The 27,844-nt window shown below is 34.5% G+C and overlaps 1 protein-coding gene across 1 annotated transcript in view; it reads right to left on the bottom strand.

Moving 5' to 3' along the window:
• The window catches only part of LOC149785806 (tectonic-3-like), a 68,569-nt gene that overhangs the window by 6,047 nt on the left and 34,678 nt on the right, over positions 1-27,844 (bottom strand). The window contains exons 10-13 of the mRNA XM_089979742.1: positions 14,226-14,337; positions 12,363-12,504; positions 8,392-8,575; positions 6,783-6,914 (exon numbers count right to left, since the gene is read on the bottom strand). Of these exons, the coding sequence (XP_089835868.1) occupies positions 6,783-6,914; positions 8,392-8,575; positions 12,363-12,504; positions 14,226-14,337 (570 nt within the window). The remainder of the gene's footprint in view (positions 1-6,782; positions 6,915-8,391; positions 8,576-12,362; positions 12,505-14,225; positions 14,338-27,844) is intronic.

Here is a 27,844-nt window from a genome sequence, read left to right as displayed (position 1 = left end):
AAAGTGCATGTGTATCGTTACGACGAACCATATTCTTGTAGGTTACTTTGTGTAATTTCTATTTCAAGGTTTAAATCCAGCCCAAATTCCTTTTCTCTCTCACTCCTCATTTCTGCGTAATTTGTCCTTTATGTATGAGAGGGGAGGGGGGAAAAGAAATCAGAAAGGATTGTGATGAAAATCTGTACCATATTAAATTCATTTAGAAAACGAGGATTATTAATACTTTTTATCGTTATTTTGATATGTCACTGATGATTAATGTGTGAAAATTCACAATGATCTAGAATCAGCTGCAGATGTTCGCTAGAATATTTATATATGTGTATTGTGCCTTGGGCGGATCACAATTTGATATACCAATAGTATTGGTATATCAAATTGCTTTATACCAATACTTTAAATGACATGGGTTTTTTTAATGTACGTGGTATAGTGGTATATATATATATATATATATATATATATATATATATATATATATATAATTTGATCTTCTGATTGTACTATTTATAGCTGAGAGATATGATCAACTTATTACCCATGTAACCTGTTACCATTCTAGCTTTACATTTTTTTCTATCTTTCTTTCTTGCATGAAACTTCCTTACAAAGTTTGCTATTAAAGGAGACCAGAAACCAATGGAAATATAGAATAATAATAAAAGTACTATAGCAGAAAACCTTATTCTGAAGTATCATCTGCGACCGTAATGCCAATATTTAAATATTGGCCTATCTTCTAGGAGCTGAATTTCCGTGACCTCGTATGCAAAATTTCCGCGCCTATTCGGTTACTTTCGGAATGTGACGTCATAGTAGCGACTCCAGCAACCCAAGTGGGAGTTGCCAGAGTAAAAGACAATACCATTTTGCGTTGCTTACGGGTGTAATAGAACATTAAGAAAAGCCTGTGGACATATTTTTTTTTTCTTTTTCGAAAGATAAAGGCATCATGAAAGAATGGGTACATTATTACAAACGAGTCGAGTTCAAAGCAACACCATATAGCACTATGTGCTCGTTACATTTCTCAAAGGAATGTTACGAGAGGGATCATGAAAAAATAGCAGCTCAAAGATACGCAAATGCTAGGCCTAGACTAAAAGTTGGCGCTGTTCCAGACATACCTTTGGACATTTTAAATCCTGGGAAAAGAGTTAAACGTGTGAGTTACGAAAATAAGCAGAAGGACGAGTAAGTGACCACAAAATGCAACAATCAATCCACATACCTTTTATCTAAAACAGCAGTGCTAAAAACAAATCTGATAGCCCGACACCCTGGACCCTTCTGGTTTTAGTTCCGGCCCATCCTGTATTCAAAGTGAGGTGCCCGTCAGGCTTGTCGAAACAAAAATTGTTTGCCTGAGGAAACTTTGATCGCGCTGGTGAAAGGAGTAAATGTATTTTCAAGATGTTGATATACATGCCTTAACATGGCACAATCTAAATCAAATCACCACTGTCCTAGGTGAAATTTAGATTTGATTTTAATCAAATGGAAGCTTTGCTAAAAATAAGAATCTAAACCTGTCGTGTTTCGAGAAAACGCAATTTTCAGTAATCTTATAAAAATTAATTTTTTTAAAAAAAAATGCATTGTTTACATGTAGTATGCATAAACGGTAATCTGTATTAATTGGAACTGAAATAAAACTATTCCTTGGGCAGTTTAAAAAGCAGCGATTAAAAAAAGGTCAAAGTTTCACATTAACTGTCTGACAATGGGGGGGGGGACTATTGACACCCCACCCCCCTTGCCCCAATGTGCGACCGCCCATTTGACATGCCTTTTCTCGCTGTGATATGCCTTATTATTCCCCCATGACAAGCCCCTTTTGCATATTCTGGTCAGTTCTGGCTAAATTGCAAAATAGCTGAAGTTTTGATTCAAGTACGCAAACAATAAAGCCGGTGTGACTAATGAACAGAATCCTTATCCTTGCCTTGATCTTGTGAAAACGACTGCCCTTCGGACATACTTCAAAGAAACCATGTTCGACAGTGTGTGTATGTGTAAGCACCAGCAATTGATTACTAAATAAACGATGCCTATTTTGTTGTTACTTACGATGCCATGGACTTCATTTTAACAGTTCAAATCTGCAGTCACAAGTTACCGTACATGTGGCAACTGTTTTTCTCAAGTTTTATGCCCCACCTTATTTCCTTTGGTTTAAGTCTTAATGCATGTAACACTGTTTGCTGAATAAAATATTTATTCAGAATTAGTGCTTTAGGGCCACATATACTGCATGGTATATTTTGTTTTATTCCTTGAAATTTAATCGTGGTAATTAAACTTTTCATATACGGTAGAGGAATGTCAGGTGTTAACTGGCCGAGTTTCCTTGGCGGAAATGGAGATGCGATTTTGTTTGCAGAGAAAATTTCAACGTGATCATTCATTTAAGCTAATTGGTGACAATTTTATTCTTTTAATTATTTTTTTTTACTATAGTACTGCTGTAGTTGTTTAAAAAATCTGAAATTTACTTGAATAATGTTTAATCTTCACGTTCTATTTACTGATAAGAAAAAAAGAAAGAAAAAAAACTGTTGTATGATATTAATTATTTCGTCCAGTGCCGGGTTTAGACGTGTGTGCGTGTGATTTGAATTTTTAACGTAGCTTTAACAATTTTTCATTCATATCGCTACGATGTCAGCAGTGTGGCAGTTTAGACTGTGGATTGCATACGTTATATTTAAAAATGGTTTGGGTTGGGTTTTTTTTCTTCTGACAAATGAAAATTGACTGACATAATGTAATAATCGGGACTTCGCTGCGCAAAATTGAGAGATATTACGAGATCAGGATGTAGATGAGGAAATACTCCCAAAATCGGGAGGTTTTTCTCCCGGCTTGAGAGTTGACAGGTATGAACTGTCCGGGCTTGTGGAATTTCATTCAGGACTTTAGTTTATTTAAGTCACCAGCCCGGGGCCTGTGCCTAACAAATTTCTTTCAGCACTTACCAGTACAGTACATAAACTATTATATCAAACTGCAGATTCAACTTTTGAATGTGCATCCCAAATGTGGTCTCCTGTCTGCCTCGCTCGCCAATGTTTATGTTTGTATTCGAGGACTGGCTAGTATAGCGTCACGGTACCACGTGATCTGTCGTCTCATCAAAACTCGGAAAAACTCGGCAATTTACGGAATCGTGGTATCTTCCACGCAATATAATCACTACCCGCTTACGATATTTAATTTATAAACATTGCAGTCGAATTAAAATCTGTAGAGAATTACATACGTAAAAGGAAAATTTTGATTTCTAGTCTCCTTTAAATGTGATTGGTAAGTGTACATACTAAATTCTAGCAAATAGTTTTCATGATGTATCTCACTTTGCCTTGATATATTTCACTATCAATATACTGCATATAGAAAACGATGTGTATATAAAATTGTTTGGCTTTCAGGAATTGATCCATCTCAAGCCTACATCATGTTGTCAACTCTGTTAATATAAAGAGTTTGTATATTTAATAATAGTCACTATATATACGGTTTTGTTGGCCTTTTAACCTTGAAAAGTGAGTCTAGCTATGTGAAGAGACCTCAGATTTTATTTCTAAGTGAATGAGAGCAATTGGCTACCTTATTTGAGTGATTAGCTCCCTAGAGATAGATGCCATTGGTGTAAGTCAGTATAACAGAATCAATTAAATTGAAGATTTTCATAAAAGGTAACTACTTAAATACTTTCAATAAAATTGTCTTATAAAATTTAAAATTAATTCTGTGTTACAAGGTAAATTGAAAAAAAGACCTAAAACCTGTAAAATTCAATTACAAGTTTTTAGAAGTATGTTGGTAGTTGCTAGTGATCATGAAATTAATATTATCATTTTCTTGCAACTTATTTTAATCTTTTTTTTAATGTGTGTGTTACCCTAAACACTATATGACATAAATCTGTACACTGACTGTGAATTAACTGTTTATCATGTGGTTCCAATTTTAATGTATTGCTGTATAGAATAACCTCCTTCCTCAAGCCATAAATTTTGGTGACAAGAATTTTTTTTCTCCGAACAACAATCAAAATTGATATCTATTGCTCCAGCTTGAACTGCAAAATTAGCATTTTTATAAACACTATGCCCCTTCATCAGTTTGCAAAACTGCTGCCATCACTCTGGTTTAATGCCAGATAATTTCAGGGTGGACAGGGGCAAAAAGAGAGTAGCCAGTCCATCTGGCCAGGCGTGTTTCAGGCATATCAAATAAATGGAATCCACAAATTAGACATTTATGATATTTAAAAAAATAATAGAAAAATAGTGAATTATAAATAACAATGTCTTGTTTCTGATGACCACTTGCATATTTGGGTGAAATAATTAACAATTTGTCTGTTTTCAGTAGATGCTTGTAACTCCAGTCAATAACTATCCTGCTTTCTGCATCTATGCGATGTCTGATGACACATACTATTTACGACTCCCAAAGTCAACTTGTGAAATCACTTGGATGCCTTTAGAACTACTACAAATGAACAAGACACTATCAAATATAAACAAGGTTATAAAAATAACTAGGTTACAGAATTCACTTCAAATATAGAAACAGAATGCCAGCTAAGACCATGACAATGCTGTTAGCTGATTCTACTGATGTGGATGTATTTGATCCAATTCCAGCATTCCACCACTGGATCTTGTTCTTTTGCAGACATAATTTCATGGGTGGCCGTTCTTTGGATACCAGAGCATCATCTTTAGAGGTTGGTTAAGATCTCATACTGTCACTGATGATAACATATGGATGACAGTCCTGATTTTTACTGATTCTTATTTAGACTGGTCATCAATGACAGCAACAGATTTTGATGCTTAGCCTATAAGTGAGTTATGTATTGATCTGAATCGGCTGGACAGTAAGAATCATTGTACTGGTCAGTAAACAGTGGCCATTTTGTGCTGAACTTTTTATTTTTTTAATTCTTTTTACACATTATATCAATATTTTATTTTTAAAAAAATATATTTACATGTTTCATTATATAAATAACCCTGCTAGACACTCATATTCATATCTACACATTTACTACAACTGACTAAATTTTGTCTTGTATAATGAGATGTTGGTTATGGCTTGCTCTTCATTACACCAGTCAGCCTTTTTGAAAGGCCAAATTTACATTTGTGTAAACTCTTGTCCTTTTCTGCATGCTTTGCCAGCTAAAAAGTAGTTTAATTGTTTTACAAACTTAAATCACTTGCCTAACTTATCATGAACTGCAGTCTAATCAGATTAACACAAGTGACAGGTCATTTCACACCTGTTCTTATCTATAAGATCGATAGCACTACCGTGATTTACCATAAATATTACAAATAATATTAAATTAACATAATTTTGCAATATGCAATTTGCAATTAGATGTCAGTGGCTTTGACCTTGATCTATTGATCACTGACTTGATATGATGCTGCACTTTCTTCATATTTAATGTAACAGTAAAGCTGATAAAATATTGGCATGGGAAACTTGATGCAAGCAGACTTGTCATGTGGAACCCAAAATGACTATTTTAGCTCCTGTGTACTTGACCACTGACCTCTGGGCTCAAGTATTAAATGGAAGATGCTTCTGACAACTGCAGACTACCAGTGAAATTTGAAGAAAATTGGATCCAGGAAACCATCAAAGATGCCATATCAGCTACACTGACCATGACCTTTCACCTCTGGGCCTCAAAATCAATAAGAAGCTGTACCTGCCAAAGTGTAGTCTACCTATGAAGTCTGATGAAAATCAGGCCAAGGAAACTTGACTTGTCACACATGAAAGAAAAATCACATTTTTAGTCCCAATGACCTTGACAATGGACCTACAATTCCAAAAATCAATAGGTTTCTGCCTTTACCCATGAGTATGATGCACACGAGATTTGAGAAAAAATAACACAGTAAATTAGAGCTATGTTGTGGAAACCACCATATCTATAGATGGATGGACAATACTACTGGCATATCCCTTTACATCTTAGTCAGGAAGATAACAAAATCACCAGTGACCTTTCAATTAAGATCATCAAAACTCAAAAACATTGGAATCTTTGTACAATCTATATACAGTTTGGACAGAAATGTGCCAAGACTTTAGCAATATTTATCAAACAAGATTTGTGTTTGGAAAACATGTATGCCCCAACTGACCCACTGCAGACCAAATGGTCTGAGTTCAAAAAGCCTAAAAATAATTAAAGATTTGAAAATTTATGCTATAATAGCATAAAAACCTATTCAGATCATCTACATGAGCATGCAATCATCCCTAACAAATTTACATTTGTCTGCAATAAAAAATTGTGTTACTTAAGCATGCTAACATGTTTTTATCTTTTGCTACAAAAGTTAAAGTTTAAAAAAAAATGAAAAACTGTTGTAATGGCCTGAAAATGTAATCAGGTCATTTACATATAAATACAAATATGTCCATCAAATTTCATTTGTCTATCTCATGTGGTTTTGCTTAATTTTGCTAAAAAGAATTTGAAGTCCAATATATTTAAAAAATGTGTGCCAAAAACTTGGCTGCAATGGACTAAAAATCTTTTCATGTCATCTACATATATACGAAGATGCTAGCAAAATTTCAGCTGACTAGGAGATGTAGCTTTTGCACAATCTTGCCAGCAAATTTCTTGGGCAGGATCAAGGGAATGAGGGATATGACCAAATCAAGATGCATGGAAAGATGTGTGAAATAACAATATATAATGACAATCTCACAACTAAAAAGAATAATATTGCACGAACTGTGTAGGTCAGGTCCCTGCTGGAGTCATAGATGAAGGCAACACCAAGAATCTTGGCTTGTGGGTTGGCAAGGGATCCTACATTTGCATACAAAACCTGCACGTTCATCCCCATCACCAGCCTGCAAGTGGTCTGGAAGAAAGAATGCAGATAATTTATGAAAAGCCGCATTATATTATTACTTTGATGGAAAAGAAATAGAATATACTTCCCCTATGATTAAGTTGAAAGTCCCCACCCAGTAAATGTTGTGAAAAGAAAGGGGTAGGGTGGGGGTAGTAATATCATTGATTACAAAGCCTCCTAAAATTAAATTTGCTAAAATAATCTACAAGGAAATTTATACTGAGCATGGGCTCATATCATGGAAAATTTATATTTGAAAACAAATCACAAATTCTTGTTCTTACAGATCAATCTTGTGTTAACCCTTTACCTCATGCAAGCACCTTTGGACACCTCTACTCCATTCGCATTGGATAGAAGCGCCTTTTGACGTCTCTACTCCATTCGCATGGAAACGCCTTTTGACGTCTGCTGTAAACATCAGCCATTTTAAGCAGGTTTTCGTAGCACCACCTTCAGGGAAAACCCCTATTAAATACTACATTCGTTTCTGCAAATGACAATTACGTCAGATCACGTGGTCACTGTTTATGCTCTGGTCGATATCTGCTATTTAAAGTAAGTGGTTTGTAATCTCCACTCTCCAAAATGGAGGTCGCGGATTTCATTCAGTACTTATGAAGTTTTCACGATTAGAATCAAAACTATGAAAGATTTAATAACTACGTAAAGGCTCTGATATTGATGTAGGCAGCAATTAGTTTTTATAAATTATCAAATTCGGATGACGAAGTGATGTAGACGCAGAAAAAAACTTGTAAATTTCAAGTATGAGAAATGCCAGCTACAGCTGGTCATGCAGTCTCACTGACTTGACGATGAATGAGTTCTCTCAAGATTTTAAAGCACATAAAACCTTCTTCTGTGAAAAATAATTACACAGCTATAACAATCGGACTTTACTCTTAAATTTTTCCACACATAAAGGATGTGTACCAAAAATGTAAAATGGTTAAAATTGCTGTTAAACGTAAAATACACTACATTGCTTAACAGTTAACAGGCAGGCCTATGCATATGGAGTCAAATAGGTAACAGGTGTTCTATCTATAGCGTGCTGCACATGGTAACTATGCTCTATGAGGTAAAGGGTTAAATAGATGAAATAATGACCATTAAGTTTTGCTTTATCAGAATTAATTACCAGTGATGACTATTGTGGTAAATTAATTTTGTCTTTATTGTGTTCAACTGGTCAATTAAAACCAGTTGACCAGACACTATTCTGACCCATAACTCTCATGTGAGTAGGATTTGGATGTCTTTTATTGTTTTTATTTCACCAATTTGATTTGATTAAGAAACTATACACGATAATACTTTTAATTTATTGTAACAATACAATAATACTTTTCTGCAAATCATAGATCAAAACAGTCTGCACTTGTAATTAGTTTCTTAAAGTAACACTCAAGAAAACAGCTGTTATAGTAGACTGACACTTTTGATGTACAAATTGTTAATTTATGCTTTACTGACTTACTCCACCAACACTCTGTTGACTGGGACGGTTGTTGATAATTTGTACCCAATCTCCAACCTTGAAAACATCCACATTACCAAACACTGGCACATACATGGATAGTTGGTTCGCCTCCAGGATATCAAAGATTAGTTGCTGAATTGAAGAACAGATGGCAGTACTGTTCACAGTGGTATAGTTGAGTCTGTGAAGATAAATTCACAAATTATCCTGTACTTTTTGTAATAAGTTATGGTAGTATGTACAAAATATACAATGCTTTGTGAATTGAGTATACTGCAATGAGATGTCTTTGCAACAGATTAAAACGTGTCCACACTGAATGGTTTTATTAAGGCCTTTTTTTTCCCCTACTGCAAAAGGTCTCTGTTTGTTTTAACGTCCACATATTTTATCAATTCTGTATCGAAAGCATCCAATTTTAGATTCCTGGTCTTCTAAAACTTCCATAGCTTTAAATATACAATCATTCCCAATAAATTTCGGCATAATTATTTTCATTCTGATTCAGTGGGCTAAAAATTCACTTCCTATTTTTCTGCCACATCTGCATACTTTGCAGGTAAGCCATATTGTTTTAAACTTCAATAACTCAAACACCTGAAATTAATCTAATGAATGCCTTGGTCCTGTTGTTAAGACTGTTAACACCTGTAACTTCAATAACACTTCGAGTTTTTTTAAAATATATGTTAGCACTTTGCCTTGACCCTCGAACTTCCCTGCGATTTCTTGTTTTCTGCAGCATTTTTTAATTACACCACAATCTGTTTATGCATAAACATGACAGGATTTCAAAATTTTATAACAAATACTGTAACGACATGATGTTTTGTTTTGTTTTTGTTGGTTTTAACAGTACTTTTAACATATTATTGAATGTATCATGCCAATGTAGTAGAAGCTACAATATATACTTGCTTAAAAGTGAACCTTTTCTATTGAAAATTTGATTCATACAAAATAAGAGCTGTCTTCAAGCACAACATTAAAAGAATGTGATAAATCTAGGGGTAATGTTGGAAAACCTTGAGTTCTGCAGTTATACTGTCAATTCAAATAGTTTTATGTTTTCATGCCTCTGTTCCCATATTATATGGTAGGCACTGTATTTATCCATTTTATTATGACAGTATTCATTAAACAATACTTGTATCTATTTATTTAATAATTTGAAACTATTATGGGGTAAATTAAATTACTACCCACAACAAAATAAAGCGTTCATCAACACTGTTTACCATGAATGTTTATTCACGAGTATATTGATTCTTTTTTCATGCAACAATTGTAATTGTATTAATATTTGTTCTGCTGTACAACCAATGTCAGTGTCTGATGCAATACAAGTTTTGATTGAAGTCATATTTTCCTTTCCATAAGTTAGGTTTAATAGCAAAGTGATATTTCCCAAGTTTTCTGCCTATGCACATCGCCTGATAAGCCTTTGGCATGCAAAGACTGTGCTCACTTTTGTTTTCAAGTTGACAATCCTTTTGATTAAGCCACGAATATAGTGCATGTATCTGTTCAGTACCAATCAGAATTCTACAACTTTCACTGACTGTTTGATCTTAATCCCTTAGCATGTTTTCCCACATGACAACCCTTTGATCAAGTCTCAAGTTTAATACCTGCTCCATGGCAAGTAACAGAGGATGGTTATTTGAACTCCTTGTGATGTTGCCACAAAATTGACACATGTTCAGTTGCAGCCTTTAATCGATTTCACATAATGTATGTTCAAAGTGTTACTTACAAAACCCAAGCTCTTTCTGTACATAAGCACCTGCATATGACAGTGAAGCCAAGGAAATGGAGTCAGATAATAATTATGATGACTAGATGACATTTTACAATGACAACATGAGAATGGAGGATTTCAGAACATTATCAGATGAGGATGAATTCTTGGACTTTCTGGCAGAAGACATTAGATTTGGTATTGGTTAATGTGAATCACAAAAATGTGGACTCAACATCATCATTTATTTGTAGGGTGAGTAGAATTAACATATTAAGTATATTGGGGATCAGATCATTCTATTTATAGAACGGTGTGATCTATAAATAAATTCACAGATTTATCATATAAATAAATTTAAAATGTCAATCATTAATTGAATTTCAACAAACTGTCTTTGTAACATTTCCACTCAATAATACAAGTATATTTTAAACTGTTTTGTCATTATTATTCCTACCTATCCAGTTGTTCTTGTTTATTTTTCAAAAGTGCAATTCTGATTCACTGATGACATATCACCCATCAGATGGATCTGATTGCAAAATACACCCTGACTTATAAGGTCATAGATAAATAAGCTTTTTGAAGCTATACAATGTTTTTTTTTTTTTAAAAAGTTATAGTCGAGTTGGCTTACAATTCTTTTGTAAACAGGTGAGATTATTTACTTCTATAAGTTAACATTTAAAGCACATTTGTATATAAGATGGACCCCATGTTACAAGTATACCCCCCCCATGCCTGTTTACAGAAGGATGTGGACATAAACTGGTCTCCCAAGTGACAGAACTTTTTCCAGCCACAACATTTTTACACAATAAAAAAACTCAAAAGAGCTAATGTTTCTTATGTGTTGCAATTCCGACTCTAAATAAAAATTTGTCTATGTCTACTGTAGTCTATTATTCCAAATCAAATAATATGAATATCTGGCCACAAATACAATAAATCTGAAATCATTGTTTTACATGAATATCCCCACAATGGAATGTTTAGCAGCAAAACTTACATACTTTAGTGTTAACATGGGTCATCTACTATTAAACTATGTGACATCACATGCACTGGACATTCTGTACATTCTGTGATGTACAATGTCTGTGTAAAATGTTCTATTTATTGGAAAAACCTTTGCTCTTTGATTTATAATTTGAAAACTAAAATCTACTTTTAAATGTTAATGGTTGTAGAAGTACAAGTGTATCTGGGATTATTTTTTATGTGCAACTACTGAAAAGTGCATCATCTGTGTCAGAATGAACAGAATTATTCCTTCTTCTTTCTCTCTAAACTATTTCATTAAAATAACAAATATGTCGTAAACAGAATGTCAAATGGGTATTAATTTAATATTAAATTTATGAAACTATTGGAACAATATCCAGATTTTGCTCACCATGACTCACAAAAGCTGGACATTATTCAATTCATTTCATAAATTATTAAATCATTACCCATTTGAGATTCTCTACATAAAAACCCCTCAAAAAGACTCTTTATAGAGAGAAGGGCATATGTTTGGTACTAGAGTGATGAGAAATGGGTCCCACAGTGGAATGCAAAGATCCAAACAACCACCCCATGTTAAGGTGTCATATTTTTTGGGGGCTTGTTTACTGCAAAGATGCAGGTATTTTGTCACCACAAATGGCAATATAAACTCAAAAAATATATTTGGCTGTTCTTTAAGAAAACTTGTGGACAAGGCGTTATTCACAGAAAGACCTCATCAATGTTGCTTGTGACATCTGAACACCTTTCACACAGGCTTACATTACAGGTCTTGTATGCCTCTCTGCCTACACAAATTAGACATCTACATAGACATAATGCATGCATCAACAAGTTCTGAGAGAACTAAAGTAAGGAATATATTTAGTCTTAAGTAAGGTGTTTTAACTCAAGGCACCACCTGTGACATCAATTTTGTGGAAATACTTTTAACCAAACAAAGTAGGAACCAACATCTTATACTTGAGACATTCATTATACTAATAGAATTCAACAATTGCTCACAATACCAGTATAACAGTCCTTTTCTAATGCTGAAAATGCTCACAGATCCCATTTTATTTAATAATAATACTATTATTTATAATATACTTCAGTATATGATTATCTCAGTATAAAGTGGTACACTTTTATAGCTCCTGTGGCAATATTATAGAGGGAGTACCGTACTTGGTTTTTACATGGCAAATAACGAAACGTGTGTTGAACATACTTTAGTAGACATCCAGATCTCATGTCCTCACGGAATCTGACTAAAACACGCTGATTTGAGTCATTAACACATTCTCCGTTCATAGAGGGTTTGACAATTGTCAGCCATTGATTGTTATTTGCACCCAACTCAATTTTCTGAGTAACTAGAGTCAAGGATCATAACTGTCTACTTTGACCTGTTGAAGAGTTACAAGCAGTGTGATATAAGCAAACAAGGATGAAACTCTGCTTGTGCATACTTGGATCTTTCAACTATTTCTGCTTTGATATAGCCCACCATATTTGGCTTTAACTTTTAGCAAAAGACTTTAAAGTAAAGCTGCATTACCTCACTAAAAATAGTCATAAATTAAGATAAAGCATCACATGATTCTGTGTTCTTCCTAATGAGTGTGTGTGTGATTTGGATTTTTAACATAGCTTTAACAATTTTTCAGTCATATCGCTATGTCTGCAGCGTGACAGTTTATAGTGACGTCTAGCAATGGAGCATCATGCCACAGACATGCAGCATGATGTCCCACCCAGTCACATTATCCTGACACCAGGCCGACCAGTCCTAACACCAACCTCTTAATGCTGAGTGCCAAGCAATGCAGCTGTTAGTACCATTTTTGTAAGACTTGGTATGACTCGACCGGGGAACTCCTAATGAAGAATGAGAAATATTTTGTAAATACCAAAGCCAAACAGAAGGGGCAATTATATGTGTACTCTGTATGGCAGATGAGATCACAAGTAGATAGAATAGGTGATTTGCAGTATTTTGCATAAACAACATTATGAAAAAGTCTGAGTGATACAGACAGCAATCATTAATAAATCGCAGCGTTGGCAAAACCAAGTGTAGCGCCTATACTGACCCAATGCCACTACAAGATTTGCACTGCACTTAAAACATGTTCTACCTCAAGAAGTGCATTAATCCCAATTAAGAAACTATAAGATTCATCTGAACACAATGAACATTTACAACATAAAGAAAGCTGGTCTCGTTTTTTATATATTATTAAATCATCTTTCACTGTAATCAATGCCATTTCCTGTGTTAAACATTCTTTAAAATGAAACAAGCAAAACTAGAAAAAGATTTAGATTTTAGTGGTAAGACTAGCTAAACTGGACAGTATGGGTGGATTATGGTGGCAAGACTAGCTAAACTGGACAGTATGGGTGGATTCTGGTGGTAAGACTAGCTAAACTGGACAGTATGGGTGGATTATGGTGGCAAGACTAGCTAAACTGGACAGTATGGGTGGATTTTGGTGGCAAGACTAGCTAAACTGGACAGTATGGGTGGATTTTGGTGGCAAGACTAGCTAAACTGGACAGTATGGATGGATTTTGGTGGCAAGACTAGCTAAACTGGACAGTATGGGTGGATTTTGGTGGCAAGACTAGCGAAACTGGACAGTATGGGTGGATTTTGGTGGCAAGACTAGCTAAACTGGACAGTATGGGTGGATTTTGGTGGCAAGACTAGCTAAACTGGACAGTATGGATGGATTTTGGTGGCAAGACTAGCTAAACTGGACAGTATGGGTGGATTTTGGTGGCAAGACTAGCTAAACTGGACAGTATGGGTGGATTTTGGTGGCAAGACTAGCTAAACTGGACAGTATGGGTGGATTTTGGTGGCAAGACTAGCTAAACTGGACAGTATGGGTGGATTTTGGTGGTGTTTTTTGTTTTACATAGTTATGACCTACATAAAAATGTACTCATCATTATAAAATTTGGTTTTGGGAGGGAATTTAGTTTTGACAATGAGTTTTAATTATGTCAATGATATTTCTATTGCTACTGGGAAAAAGACACCCATATTTAACCACGCCAATGTAAGTATGGCAAAAAGGATATGATGTCACTCCATTTGTAGTATTTGTCACAAATGTTCCTGCAAGTATTGGCTTTCCTGCTACATAGCCTGGGTTTCCACTTCTGCTAGATGTCTCATTTGTTTGGACATTGGCCTGAAAGTTATATATAAAATAATCAGCTGAATTGTAACATAATTATACTATGCAGTATTGCACATAATATCTGTAAAGCACTCTTCCATTGGTCAAAAATTGTATGCACTAAAAGTATCCACATAATATGTCACTGTCAATAAGCTATGGAGGCTAGTATTACAGTGGAACCCTGCTATAACGCGATAAATGGGGTCCAAAAAATTGGATCACTTTAATATTGTGGTTGCATTAATGCATGGTTTTACAGTATTTTACTTTTTTCAGAGAACATACAGCATGAACAACTCATTGGCACATATATCTAATGTACATGATGAATAGGGTATCAACACCGTTTACTATCATGCCATCATGGCATGCAGTTCATTTATAATGCATGTAATTCCATGAAAAATTGCACACAGATTTACAATATTCAATAATTTTTTCCCCAGATCATTGTGTCTAAGTTCAACATCTAATATACAGCATGAACAGAGTATCAACTCTGTTTACTTGCCGTCTGATATCATACTGTCAGGGTTTGCAATTAATCCATAATATATGTAATTCCACTGCAAAAATTGCATACATATTTAAACTATTCAATAATTTTGTCACACATCATTATGTTTTTAAATTCAATGGGAAAAATTAACAGCAAAATTATGTTAAGAAAGACAAAGCACATGTACGGTTCATTACGTTCCAGGGTCTATGAACAGTGTCTGTACAAATTTCATATTGCTAACATTTTCTCATATGCGTTTCCGTGTACATATATCCACTGCACATTTCCAATATGGTAAAATATATTTATATAAAAAAAGGAAATTAATAACGAGTTCATAAACAAACACCATATCCATGTAAAACCAGAGAACTAAGTGCAGTAGGCATGCAATGGTCACGAGTCACTTCTGTAATTTTTTTTAAGCTGAACACATTTACAATATCATACACTTTCAATATCCAGCTAATAAAGTGTTCATTATTTACTGGTCAACTGGTTGCGTCTAATAACACCGCCAAGCCCAAAAAACATCTTGGTGGCTTTTATTTTTTGATGTTTTTAAACTGAGAATCTTTTATCAACAACCGCATTGTCTGCTGCTTAGCTGTGTATGCAGTTAAAGAAGAAACACATGTTGGCTATCGTTTGAGCAATGATATCTACAGAATTAATTGAAGACAATCACAAAGACGATTTACTGGCTTTACTGATGGACCAGTAATAAGTAACATTTCCAATAATGTTTATTTTGGCATAACACTTCAAGAACCTGGTGATATTGTTAAATTTCAGAAGCTTCACCATGATCATACTATATTAAAATTCATATGCAAACTCTTGCCCAAAATGATAATAAATGTTTTACATACTATTTCTTGTACTTAAAAAAATATTCTTTCCCCGTATGAGAAAAATACACCTACTTGTACTTAAAATTTCAGGAACCACGCCACGATTACATTAAATTTGAATTCATATGTGATCTCTTCCCCATAATGATAATAAATTTTTTATACAATATTTCATGAACTTAGAACAAAAAATATTTTTTCATGTGCAAATGAATATATGAAATTTCGGGAGCCATGCCACGACTACGTTATATCCGAATTCACATGAGAGCGGGGTTGCACTGTACTAAAAAAATACAGAAAGAAACATTTTTATTTGTCAATCATCAAAAATACAATATCTATGATGCCACTGCTGCTAACGCTCTTCTGATTTGTGATTTTGTCCAACAATTATGTGATGGTGATAAAATGTCAAGAAACAATTGAACCTCAAATGACTCTTGTACTGATTTACATGATAAATTATGGTTATCTTGTTTGAATTGGCTTTATCTTTTCTGGTCCTGATTCAATGAAATGGTCTTGACTGTGATGATATCGTATGGTATGTTGACTGTTATCTTTTAGCGTCCTGCTTCAATGAAATGGTCTTGACTGTGATGATGTTATATGGTGTGTTGACTGTTATCTTTTAGCGTCCTGCTTCAATGAAATAGTCTTGACTGTGATGATGTCATATGGTATGTTGACTGTTATCTTTTCAGGTCCTGCTTCAATGAAATGGTCTTGACTGTGATGATGTTATATGGTGTGTTGACTGTTATCTTTTCAGGTCCTGCTTCAATGAAATGGTCTTGACTGTGATGATGTCATATGGTATGTTGACTGTTATCTTTTCAGGTCCTGCTTCAATGAAATGGTCTTGACTGTGATGATGTCATATGGTATGTTGACTGTTATCTTTTCAGGTCCTGCTTCAATGAAATAGTCTTGACTGTGATGATGTTATATGGTGTGTTGACTGTTATCTTTTAGCGTCCTGCTTCAATGAAATGGTCTTGACTGTGATGATGTTATATGGTGTGTTGACTGTTATCTTTTAGCGTCCTGCTTCAATGAAATAGTCTTGACTGTGATGATGTTATATGGTGTGTTGACTGTTATCTTTTAGCGTCCTGCTTCAATGAAATAGTCTTGACTGTGATGATGTTATATGGTGTGTTGACTGTTATCTTTTCAGGTCCTGCTTCAATGAAATGGTCTTGACTGTGATGATGTTATATGGTGTGTTGACTGTTATCTTTTAGCGTCCTGCTTCAATGAAATGGTCTTGACTGTGATGATGTTATATGGTGTGTTGACTGTTATCTTTTCAGGTCCTGCTTCAATGAAATGGTCTTGACCGTGATGATGTTATATGGTGTGTTGACTGTTATGTTCAGACGCTGATTCAATGGAATGGTATCAAATGTGATGATGTCATATGGTGTTTTGGCTGCTATCTTTTCAGGTTGTGCTTTACTGAATAGTCATAGGTTGTCCTGACTGTTATCTTTCAGACCCAGCTTCAATGAATGGTATAGTCTGTGATGATATCGTATGATGTTTTGAATGTTATGTCATCACACAATTCAAATATCATGACTCATTGCATCAGAGCCATGGCTCAGCGATCTCTTTTGATGGTTTACTCAGTATAATAAAATTACAAGCACCTTGTTTGAGGGCTTCTATGGATAATAGTTGCTTTTGGCATCTGGTTCTGAAACAACAACTTGGCTTCGATAATGCACAGAAACCCTCAAAAATTCTAATATTATAACTATCATTATGCAACCTGAATATAACATTGTATTTCACACACACATCATAGTTATGAGTGGAATGTGTGATAAGCTTTTGCAAAATCACAAGAAACAAAACATTTTTTTCATTAATATTACTTAGATCATGCTTGTTATATACTGCTAACTAATATTCTACAATTACAAAAGTCAGCATCAATGTATAAAAGGCACAATAATGACACACACACACACAAATTAAACTTCAAATAATTACTCATCTGTTTCTGAGTCAGTTACATAATGATTAATGATTTGAAGTACATCAAGCTTTATTTAACCAGTCCATATTTTGTTTACTTTATCAATTTTATTGAAACACATTGCTCTTCAATTATTGTATATTTGAGAAACTGCATAAAACATTTAAATGAGGTAATAAAAGACAGAGGCAACCTAATCTGAATCAAAATCGGGTATTGAAAGACAGAGGCAACCCAATCTGAATCAAAATCAGGTAATAAAAGACATAGACAACCCAATCTGAATCAAAATCAGGTAATAAAAGACAGAGACAACCCAATCTGAATCAAAATCAGGTAATAAAAGACAGAGACAACCCAATCTGAATCAAAATCAGGTAAAAAAAAGACAGAGGCAACCCAATCTGAATCAAAATCCGGTAATAAAAGACAGAGACAACCCAATGTAAATCAAAATCAGGTAATAAAAGACAAAGACAACCCAATCTGAATCAAAATCAGGTAATAAAAGACAGAAGCAACCCAATCTGAATCAAAATCAGGTAATAAAAGACATAGACAACCCAATCTGAATCAAAATCAGGTAATAAAAGACAGAGGCAACCCAATCTGAATCAAAATCAGGTAATGAAAGAAAGAGACATCCCAATCTGAATCAAAATCAGGTAATAAAAGACAGAGGCAACCCAATCTGAATCAAAATCAGGTAATAAAAGACAGAGACAACCCAATCTGAATCAAAATCAGGTAATGAAAGAAAGAGACATCCCAATCTGAATCAAAATCAGGTAATAAAAGACAGAGGCAACCCAAGCTGAATCAAAATCATGTAATAAAAGACAGAGGCAATCCAATCTGAATCAAAATCAGGTAATAAAAGACAGAGACAACCCAATTTGAATCAAAATCAGATAATAAAAGACAGAGAAAACCGAATCTGAATCAAAATCAGGTAATGAAAGACAGAGACAACCCAATCTGAATCAAAATCAGGTAATAAAAGACAGAGGCAACCCAATCTGAATCAAAATCAGGTAATAAAAGACAGAGACAACCCAATGTAAATCAAAATCAGGTAATAAAAGACAGAGACAACCCAATCTGAATCAAAATCAGGTAATAAAAGACAGAAGCAACCCAATCTGAATCAAAATCAGGTAATAAAAGACAGAAGCAACCCAATCTGAATCAATATCAGGTAATAAAAGACAGAGGCAACCCAATCTGAATCAAAATCAGGTAATAAAAGACAGAGGCAACCCAATCTGAATCAAAATCAGGTAATGAAAGAAAGAGACATCTCAATCTGAATCAAAATCAGGTAATAAAAGACAGAGGCAACCCAATCTGAATCAAAATCAGGTAATAAAAGACAGAGGCAACCCAATCTGAATCAAAATCAGGTAATAAAAGACAGAAGCAACCCAATCTGAATCAAAATCAGGTAATAAAAGACAGAAACAACCCAATCTGAATCAAAATCAGGTAATAAAAGACAGAGACAACCCAATCTGAATCAAAATCAGGTAACAAAAGACAGAGACAACCCAATCTGAATCAAAATCAGATAATAAAAGACAGAGGCAACCCAATCTGAATCAAAATCAGGTAATGAAAGACAGAGGCAACCCAATCTGACTCAAAATGAGATAATGAAAGACAGAGACAACCCAATCTAATCAAAATCAGGTAATAAAAGACAGAGGCAACCCAATCTGAATCAGAATCAGGTAATAAAAGACAAAGACAACCCAATCTGAATCAAAATCAGGTACTAAAAGACAGAGGCAACCCAATCTGAATCAAAATCAGGTAATAAAAGACAGAGACAACCCAATCTGAATCAAAATCAGGTAATAAAAGACAGAGGCAACCCAATCTGAATCAAAATCAAGTAATAAAAGACAGAAGCAACCCAATCTGAATCAAAATCAGGTAATAAAAGACACAGACAACCCAATATGAATCAAAATCAGGTAATACAAGACACAGACAACCCAATCTGAATCAAAATCAGGTAATAAAAGACAGAGACAACGCAATCTGAATCAAAATCAGGTAATGAAAGACAGAGGCAACCCAATCTGACTCAAAATGAGATAATGAAAGACAGAGACAACCCAATCTAATCAAAATCAGGTAATAAAAGACAGAGGCAACCCAATCTGAATCAAAATCAGGTAATAAAAGACAAAGACAACCCAATCTGAATCAAAATCAGGTAATAAAAGACAGAAGCAACCCAATCTGAATCAAAATCAGGTAATAAAAGACACAGACAATCCAATGTAAATCAAAATCAGGTAATAAAAGACAAAGACAACCCAATCTGAATCAAAATCAGGTAATAAAAGACAGAGACAACCCAATCTGAATCAAAATCAGGTAATAAAAGACAAAGACAACCCAATCTGAATCAAAATCAGGTAATAAAAGACAGAGGCAACTCAATCTGAATCAAAATCAGGTAATAAAAGACAGAGACAACCCAATGTAAATCAAAATCAGGTAATAAAAGACAGAGACAACCCAATCTGAATCAAAATCAGGTAATAAAAGACAGAAGCAACCCAATCTGAATCAAAATCAGGTAATAAAAGACAGAAGCAACCCAATCTGAATCAATATCAGGTAATAAAAGACAGAGGCAACCCAATCTGAATCAAAATCAGGTAATAAAAGACAGAGGCAACCCAATCTGAATCAAAATCAGGTAATGAAAGAAAGAGACATCCCAATCTGAATCAAAATCAGGTAATAAAAGACAGAGGCAACCCAATCTGAATCAAAATCAGGTAATAAAAGACAGAGGCAACCCAATCTGAATCAAAATCAGGTAATAAAAGACAGAAGCAACCCAATCTGAATCAAAATGAGGTAATAAAAGACAGAGACAACCCAATCTGAATCAAAATCAGGTAATAAAAGACAGAGGCCACCCAATCTGAATCAAAATCAGGTAATAAAAGACAGAGACAACCCAATCTGAATCAAAATCAGGTAATAAAGGACAGAGGCAACCCAATCTGAATCAAAATCAGGTAATAAAAGACAGAGGCAACCCAATCTGAATCAAAATCAGGTAATAAAAGACAGAGGCAACCCAATCTGAATCAAAATCAGGTAATAAAAGACAAAGACAACCCAATCTGAATCAAAATCAGGTAATGAAAGACAGAGGCAACCCAATCTGACTCAAAATGAGATAATGAAAGACAGAGACAACCCAATCTAATCAAAATCAGGTAATAAAAGACAGAGGCAACCCAATCTGAATCAGAATCAGGTAATAAAAGACAAAGACAACCCAATCTGAATCAAAATCAGGTACTAAAAGACAGAGGCAACCCAATCTGAATCAAAATCAGGTAATAAAAGACAGAGACAACCCAATCTGAATCAAAATCAGGTAATAAAAGACAGAAGCAACCCAATCTGAATCAAAATCAGGTAATAAAAGACAGAAGCAACCCAATCTGAATCAAAATTAGGTAATAAAAGACACAGACAACCCAATATGAATCAAAATCAGGTAATGAAAGACAGAGACAACCCAATCTGAATCAAAATCAGGTAATAAAAGACAGAGACAACCCAATCTGAATCAAAATCAGGTAATGAAAGACAGAGGCAACCCAATCTGACTCAAAATGAGATAATGAAAGACAGAGACAACCCAATCTAATCAAAATCAGGTAATAAAAGACAGAGGCAACCCAATCTGAATCAAAATCAGGTAATAAACGACAAAGACAACCCAATCTGAATCAAAATCAGGTAATAAAAGACAGAGGCAACCCAATCTGAATCAAAATCAGGTAATAAAAGACAGAGACAACCCAATCTGAATCAAAATCAGGTAATAAAAGACAGAAGCAACCCAATCTGAATCAAAATCAGGTAATAAAAGACAGAAGCAACCCAATCTGAATCAATATCAGGTAATAAAAGACAGAGGCAACCCAATCTGAATCAAAATCAGGTAATAAAAGACAAAGGCAACTCAATCTGAATCAAAATCAGGTAATGAAAGAAAGAGACATCCCAATCTGAATCAAAATCAGGTAATAAAAGACAGAGACAACTCAATCTGAATCAAAATCAGGTAATAAAAGACAGAGGCAACCCAATCTGAATCAAAATCAGGTAATAAAAGACAGAAGCAACCCAATCTGAATCAAAATCAGGTAATAAAAGACAGAAGCAACCCAATCTGAATCAAATTCAGGTAATAAAAGACAGAGACAACCCAATCTGAATCAAAATCAGGTAATAAAAGACAGAGACAACCCAATTTGAATCAAAATCAGATAATAAAAGACAGAGACAACCCAATGTGAATCAAAATCAGGTAATGAAAGACAGAGACAACCCAATCTGAATCAAAATCAGGTAATAAAAGACAGAAGCAACCCAATCTGAATCAAAATCAGGTAATAAAAGACACAGACAATCCAATGTAAATCAAAATCAGGTAATAAAAGACAAAGACAACCCAATCTGAATCAAAATCAGGTAATAAAAGACAGAGACAACCCAATTTGAATCAAAATCAGGTAATAAAAGACAAAGACAACCCAATCTGAATCAAAATCAGGTAATAAAAGACAGAGGCAACCCAATCTGAATCAAAATCAGGTAATAAAAGATAGAGACAACCCAATGTAAATCAAAATCAGGTAATAAAAGACAGAGACAACCCAATCTGAATCAAAATCAGGTAATAAAAGACAGAAGCAACCCAATCTGAATCAAAATCAGGTAATAAAAGACAGAAGCAACCCAATCTGAATCAATATCAGGTAATAAAAGACAGAGGCAACTCAATCTGAATCAAAATCAGGTAATAAAAGACAGAGGCAACTCAATCTGAATCAAAATCAGGTAATAAAAGACAAAGACAACCCAATCTGAATCAAAATCAGGTAATAAAAGACAGAGGCAACTCAATCTGAATCAAAATCAGGTAATAAAAGACAGAGACAACCCAATGTAAATCAAAATCAGGTAATAAAAGACAGAGACAACCCAATCTGAATCAAAATCAGGTAATAAAAGACAGAAGCAACCCAATCTGAATCAAAATCAGGTAATAAAAGACAGAAGCAACCCAATCTGAATCAATATCAGGTAATAAAAGACAGAGGCAACCCAATCTGAATCAAAATCAGGTAATAAAAGACAGAGGCAACCCAATCTGAATCAAAATCAGGTAATGAAAGAAAGAGACATCCCAATCTGAATCAAAATCAGGTAATAAAAGACAGAGGCAACCCAATCTGAATCAAAATCAGGTAATAAAAGACAGAGGCAACCCAATCTGAATCAAAATCAGGTAATAAAAGACAGAAGCAACCCAATCTGAATCAAAATGAGGTAATAAAAGACAGAGACAACCCAATCTGAATCAAAATCAGGTAATAAAAGACAGAGGCCACCCAATCTGAATCAAAATCAGGTAATAAAAGACAGAGACAACCCAATCTGAATCAAAATCAGGTAATAAAGGACAGAGGCAACCCAATCTGAATCAAAATCAGGTAATAAAAGACAGAGGCAACCCAATCTGAATCAAAATCAGGTAATAAAAGACAGAGGCAACCCAATCTGAATCAAAATCAGGTAATAAAAGACAAAGACAACCCAATCTGAATCAAAATCAGGTAATGAAAGACAGAGGCAACCCAATCTGACTCAAAATGAGATAATGAAAGACAGAGACAACCCAATCTAATCAAAATCAGGTAATAAAAGACAGAGGCAACCCAATCTGAATCAGAATCAGGTAATAAAAGACAAAGACAACCCAATCTGAATCAAAATCAGGTACTAAAAGACAGAGGCAACCCAATCTGAATCAAAATCAGGTAATAAAAGACAGAGACAACCCAATCTGAATCAAAATCAGGTAATAAAAGACAGAAGCAACCCAATCTGAATCAAAATCAGGTAATAAAAGACAGAAGCAACCCAATCTGAATCAAAATTAGGTAATAAAAGACACAGACAACCCAATATGAATCAAAATCAGGTAATGAAAGACAGAGACAACCCAATCTGAATCAAAATCAGGTAATAAAAGACAGAGACAACCCAATCTGAATCAAAATCAGGTAATGAAAGACAGAGGCAACCCAATCTGACTCAAAATGAGATAATGAAAGACAGAGACAACCCAATCTAATCAAAATCAGGTAATAAAAGACAGAGGCAACCCAATCTGAATCAAAATCAGGTAATAAACGACAAAGACAACCCAATCTGAATCAAAATCAGGTAATAAAAGACAGAGGCAACCCAATCTGAATCAAAATCAGGTAATAAAAGACAGAGACAACCCAATCTGAATCAAAATCAGGTAATAAAAGACAGAAGCAACCCAATCTGAATCAAAATCAGGTAATAAAAGACAGAAGCAACCCAATCTGAATCAATATCAGGTAATAAAAGACAGAGGCAACCCAATCTGAATCAAAATCAGGTAATAAAAGACAAAGGCAACTCAATCTGAATCAAAATCAGGTAATGAAAGAAAGAGACATCCCAATCTGAATCAAAATCAGGTAATAAAAGACAGAGACAACTCAATCTGAATCAAAATCAGGTAATAAAAGACAGAGGCAACCCAATCTGAATCAAAATCAGGTAATAAAAGACAGAAGCAACCCAATCTGAATCAAAATCAGGTAATAAAAGACAGAAGCAACCCAATCTGAATCAAAATCAGGTAATAAAAGACAGAGACAACCCAATCTGAATCAAAATCAGGTAATAAAAGACAGAGACAACCCAATTTGAATCAAAATCAGATAATAAAAGACAGAGACAACCCAATGTGAATCAAAATCAGGTAATGAAAGACAGAGACAACCCAATCTGAATCAAAATCAGGTAATAAAAGACAGAAGCAACCCAATCTGAATCAAAATCAGGTAATAAAAGACACAGACAATCCAATGTAAATCAAAATCAGGTAATAAAAGACAAAGACAACCCAATCTGAATCAAAATCAGGTAATAAAAGACAGAGACAACCCAATTTGAATCAAAATCAGGTAATAAAAGACAAAGACAACCCAATCTGAATCAAAATCAGGTAATAAAAGACAGAGGCAACCCAATCTGAATCAAAATCAGGTAATAAAAGATAGAGACAACCCAATGTAAATCAAAATCAGGTAATAAAAGACAGAGACAACCCAATCTGAATCAAAATCAGGTAATAAAAGACAGAAGCAACCCAATCTGAATCAAAATCAGGTAATAAAAGACAGAAGCAACCCAATCTGAATCAATATCAGGTAATAAAAGACAGAGGCAACCCAATCTGAATCAAAATCAGGTAATAAAAGACAGAGGCAACCCAATCTGAATCAAAATCAGGTAATGAAAGAAAGAGACATCCCAATCTGAATCAAAATCAGGTAATAAAAGACAGAGGCAACCCAATCTGAATCAAAATCAGGTAATAAAAGACAGAGGCAACCCAATCTGAATCAAAATCAGGTAATAAAAGACAGAAGCAACCCAATCTGAATCAAAATCAGGTAATAAAAGACAGAAGCAACCCAATCTGAATCAAAATCAGGTAATAAAAGACACAGACAACCCAATCTGAATCAAAATCAGGTAATAAAAGACAGAGGCAACCCAATCTGAATCAAAATCAGGTAATAAAAGACAGAGACAACCCAATCTGAATCAAAATCAGGTAATAAAAGACAGAGGCAACCCAATCTGAATCAAAATCAGGTAATAAAAGACAGAGACAACCCAATCTGAATCAAAATCAGGTAATAAAAGACAGAGGCAACCCAATCTGAATCAAAATCAGGTAATAAAAGACAGAAGCAACCCAATCTGAATCAAAATCAGGTAATAAAAGACAGAAGCAACCCAATCTGAATCAAAATCAGGTAATAAAAGACAGAGACAACCCAATCTGAATCAAAATCAGGTAATAAAAGACAGAAGCAACCCAATCTGAATCAAAATCAGGTAATGAAAGACAGAGGCAACCCAATCTGACTCAAAATGAGATAATGAAAGACAGAGACAACCCAATCTAATCAAAATCAGGTAATAAAAGACAGAGGCAACCCAATCTGAATCAGAATCAGGTAATAAAAGACAAAGACAACCCAATCTGAATCAAAATCAGGTAATAAAAGACAGAGGCAACCCAATCTGAATCAAAATCAGGTAATAAAAGACAGAGACAACCCAATCTGAATCAAAATCAGGTAATAAAAGACAGAGGCAACCCAATCTGAATCAAAATCAGGTAATAAAAGACAGAAGCAACCCAATCTGAATCAAAATCAGGTAATAAAAGACAGAGACAACCCAATCTGAATCAAAATCAGGTAATGAAAGACAGAGGCAACCCAATCTGACTCAAAATGAGATAATGAAAGACAGAGACAACCCAATCTAATCAAAATCAGGTAATAAAAGACAGAGGCAACCCAATCTGAATCAAAATCAGGTAATAAAAGACAGAGGCAACCCAATCTGAATCAAAATCAGGTAATAAAAGACAGAGACAACCCAATCTGAATCAAAATCAGGTAATAAAAGACAGAGGCAACCCAATCTGAATCAAAATCAGGTAATGAAAGAAAGAGACATCCCAATCTGAATCAAAATCAGGTAATAAAAGACAGAGGCAACCCAATCTGAATCAAAATCAGGTAATAAAAGACAGAGGCAACCCAATCTGAATCAAAATCAGGTAATAAAAGACAGAAGCAACCCAATCTGAATCAAAATCAGGTAATAAAAGACAGAAGCAACCCAATCTGAATCAAAATCAGGTAATAAAAGACAGAGACAACCCAATCTGAATCAAAATCAGGTAATAAAAGACAGAGGCAACCCAATCTGAATCAAAATCAGGTAATAAAAGACAGAGACAACCCAATCTGAATCAAAATCAGGTAATAAAAGACAGAGGCAACCCAATCTGAATCAAAATCAGGTAATAAAAGACAGAGACAACCCAATCTGAATCAAAATCAGGTAATAAAAGACAGAGGCAACCCAATCTGAATCAAAATCAGGTAATAAAAGACAGAAGCAACCCAATCTGAATCAAAATCAGGTAATAAAAGACAGAAGCAACCCAATCTGAATCAAAATGAGGTAATAAAAGACAGAGACAACCCAATCTGAATCAAAATCAGGTAATAAAAGACAGAAGCAACCCAATCTGAATCAAAATCAGGTAATGAAAGACAGAGGCAACCCAATCTGACTCAAAATGAGATAATGAAAGACAGAGACAACCCAATCTAATCAAAATCAGGTAATAAAAGACAGAGGCAACCCAATCTGAATCAGAATCAGGTAATAAAAGACAAAGACAACCCAATCTGAATCAAAATCAGGTAATAAAAGACAGAGGCAACCCAATCTGAATCAAAATCAGGTAATAAAAGACAGAGACAACCCAATCTGAATCAAAATCAGGTAATAAAAGACAGAGGCAACCCAATCTGAATCAAAATCAGGTAATAAAAGACAGAAGCAACCCAATCTGAATCAAAATCAGGTAATAAAAGACAGAGACAACCCAATCTGAATCAAAATCAGGTAATGAAAGACAGAGGCAACCCAATCTGACTCAAAATGAGATAATGAAAGACAGAGACAACCCAATCTAATCAAAATCAGGTAATAAAAGACAGAGGCAACCCAATCTGAATCAAAATCAGGTAATAAAAGACAGAGGCAACCCAATCTGAATCAAAATCAGGTAATAAAAGACAGAGACAACCCAATCTGAATCAAAATCAGGTAATAAAAGACAGAGGCAACCCAATCTGAATCAAAATCAGGTAATAAAAGACACAGACAACCCAATCTGAATCAAAATCAGATAATCAGATAATAATCATAATAAAAGACAGAGACAACCCAATCTGAATCAAAATCAGGTAATAAAAGACAGAGGCAACCCAATCTGAATCAAAATCAGGTAATAAAAGACAAAGACAACCCAATCTGAATCAAAATCATTTAATACAAGACAGAGACAACCCAATCTGAATCAAAATCAGGTAATAAAAGACAGAGGCAACCCAATCTGAATCAAAATCTGGTAATAAAAGACAGATGCAACCCAATCTGAATCAAAATCAGGTAATAAAAGACAGAGACAACCCAATC

This window comes from Sinohyriopsis cumingii, chromosome 13, assembly GCF_028554795.1.
Source record: "Sinohyriopsis cumingii isolate HCF-2022 chromosome 13, ASM2855479v2, whole genome shotgun sequence".
Lineage (NCBI taxonomy): Eukaryota > Metazoa > Mollusca > Bivalvia > Unionida > Unionidae > Sinohyriopsis > Sinohyriopsis cumingii.
Note: the sequence above shows the minus strand (reverse complement) of the source record. Positions and strands in the feature narration are given on the sequence as shown.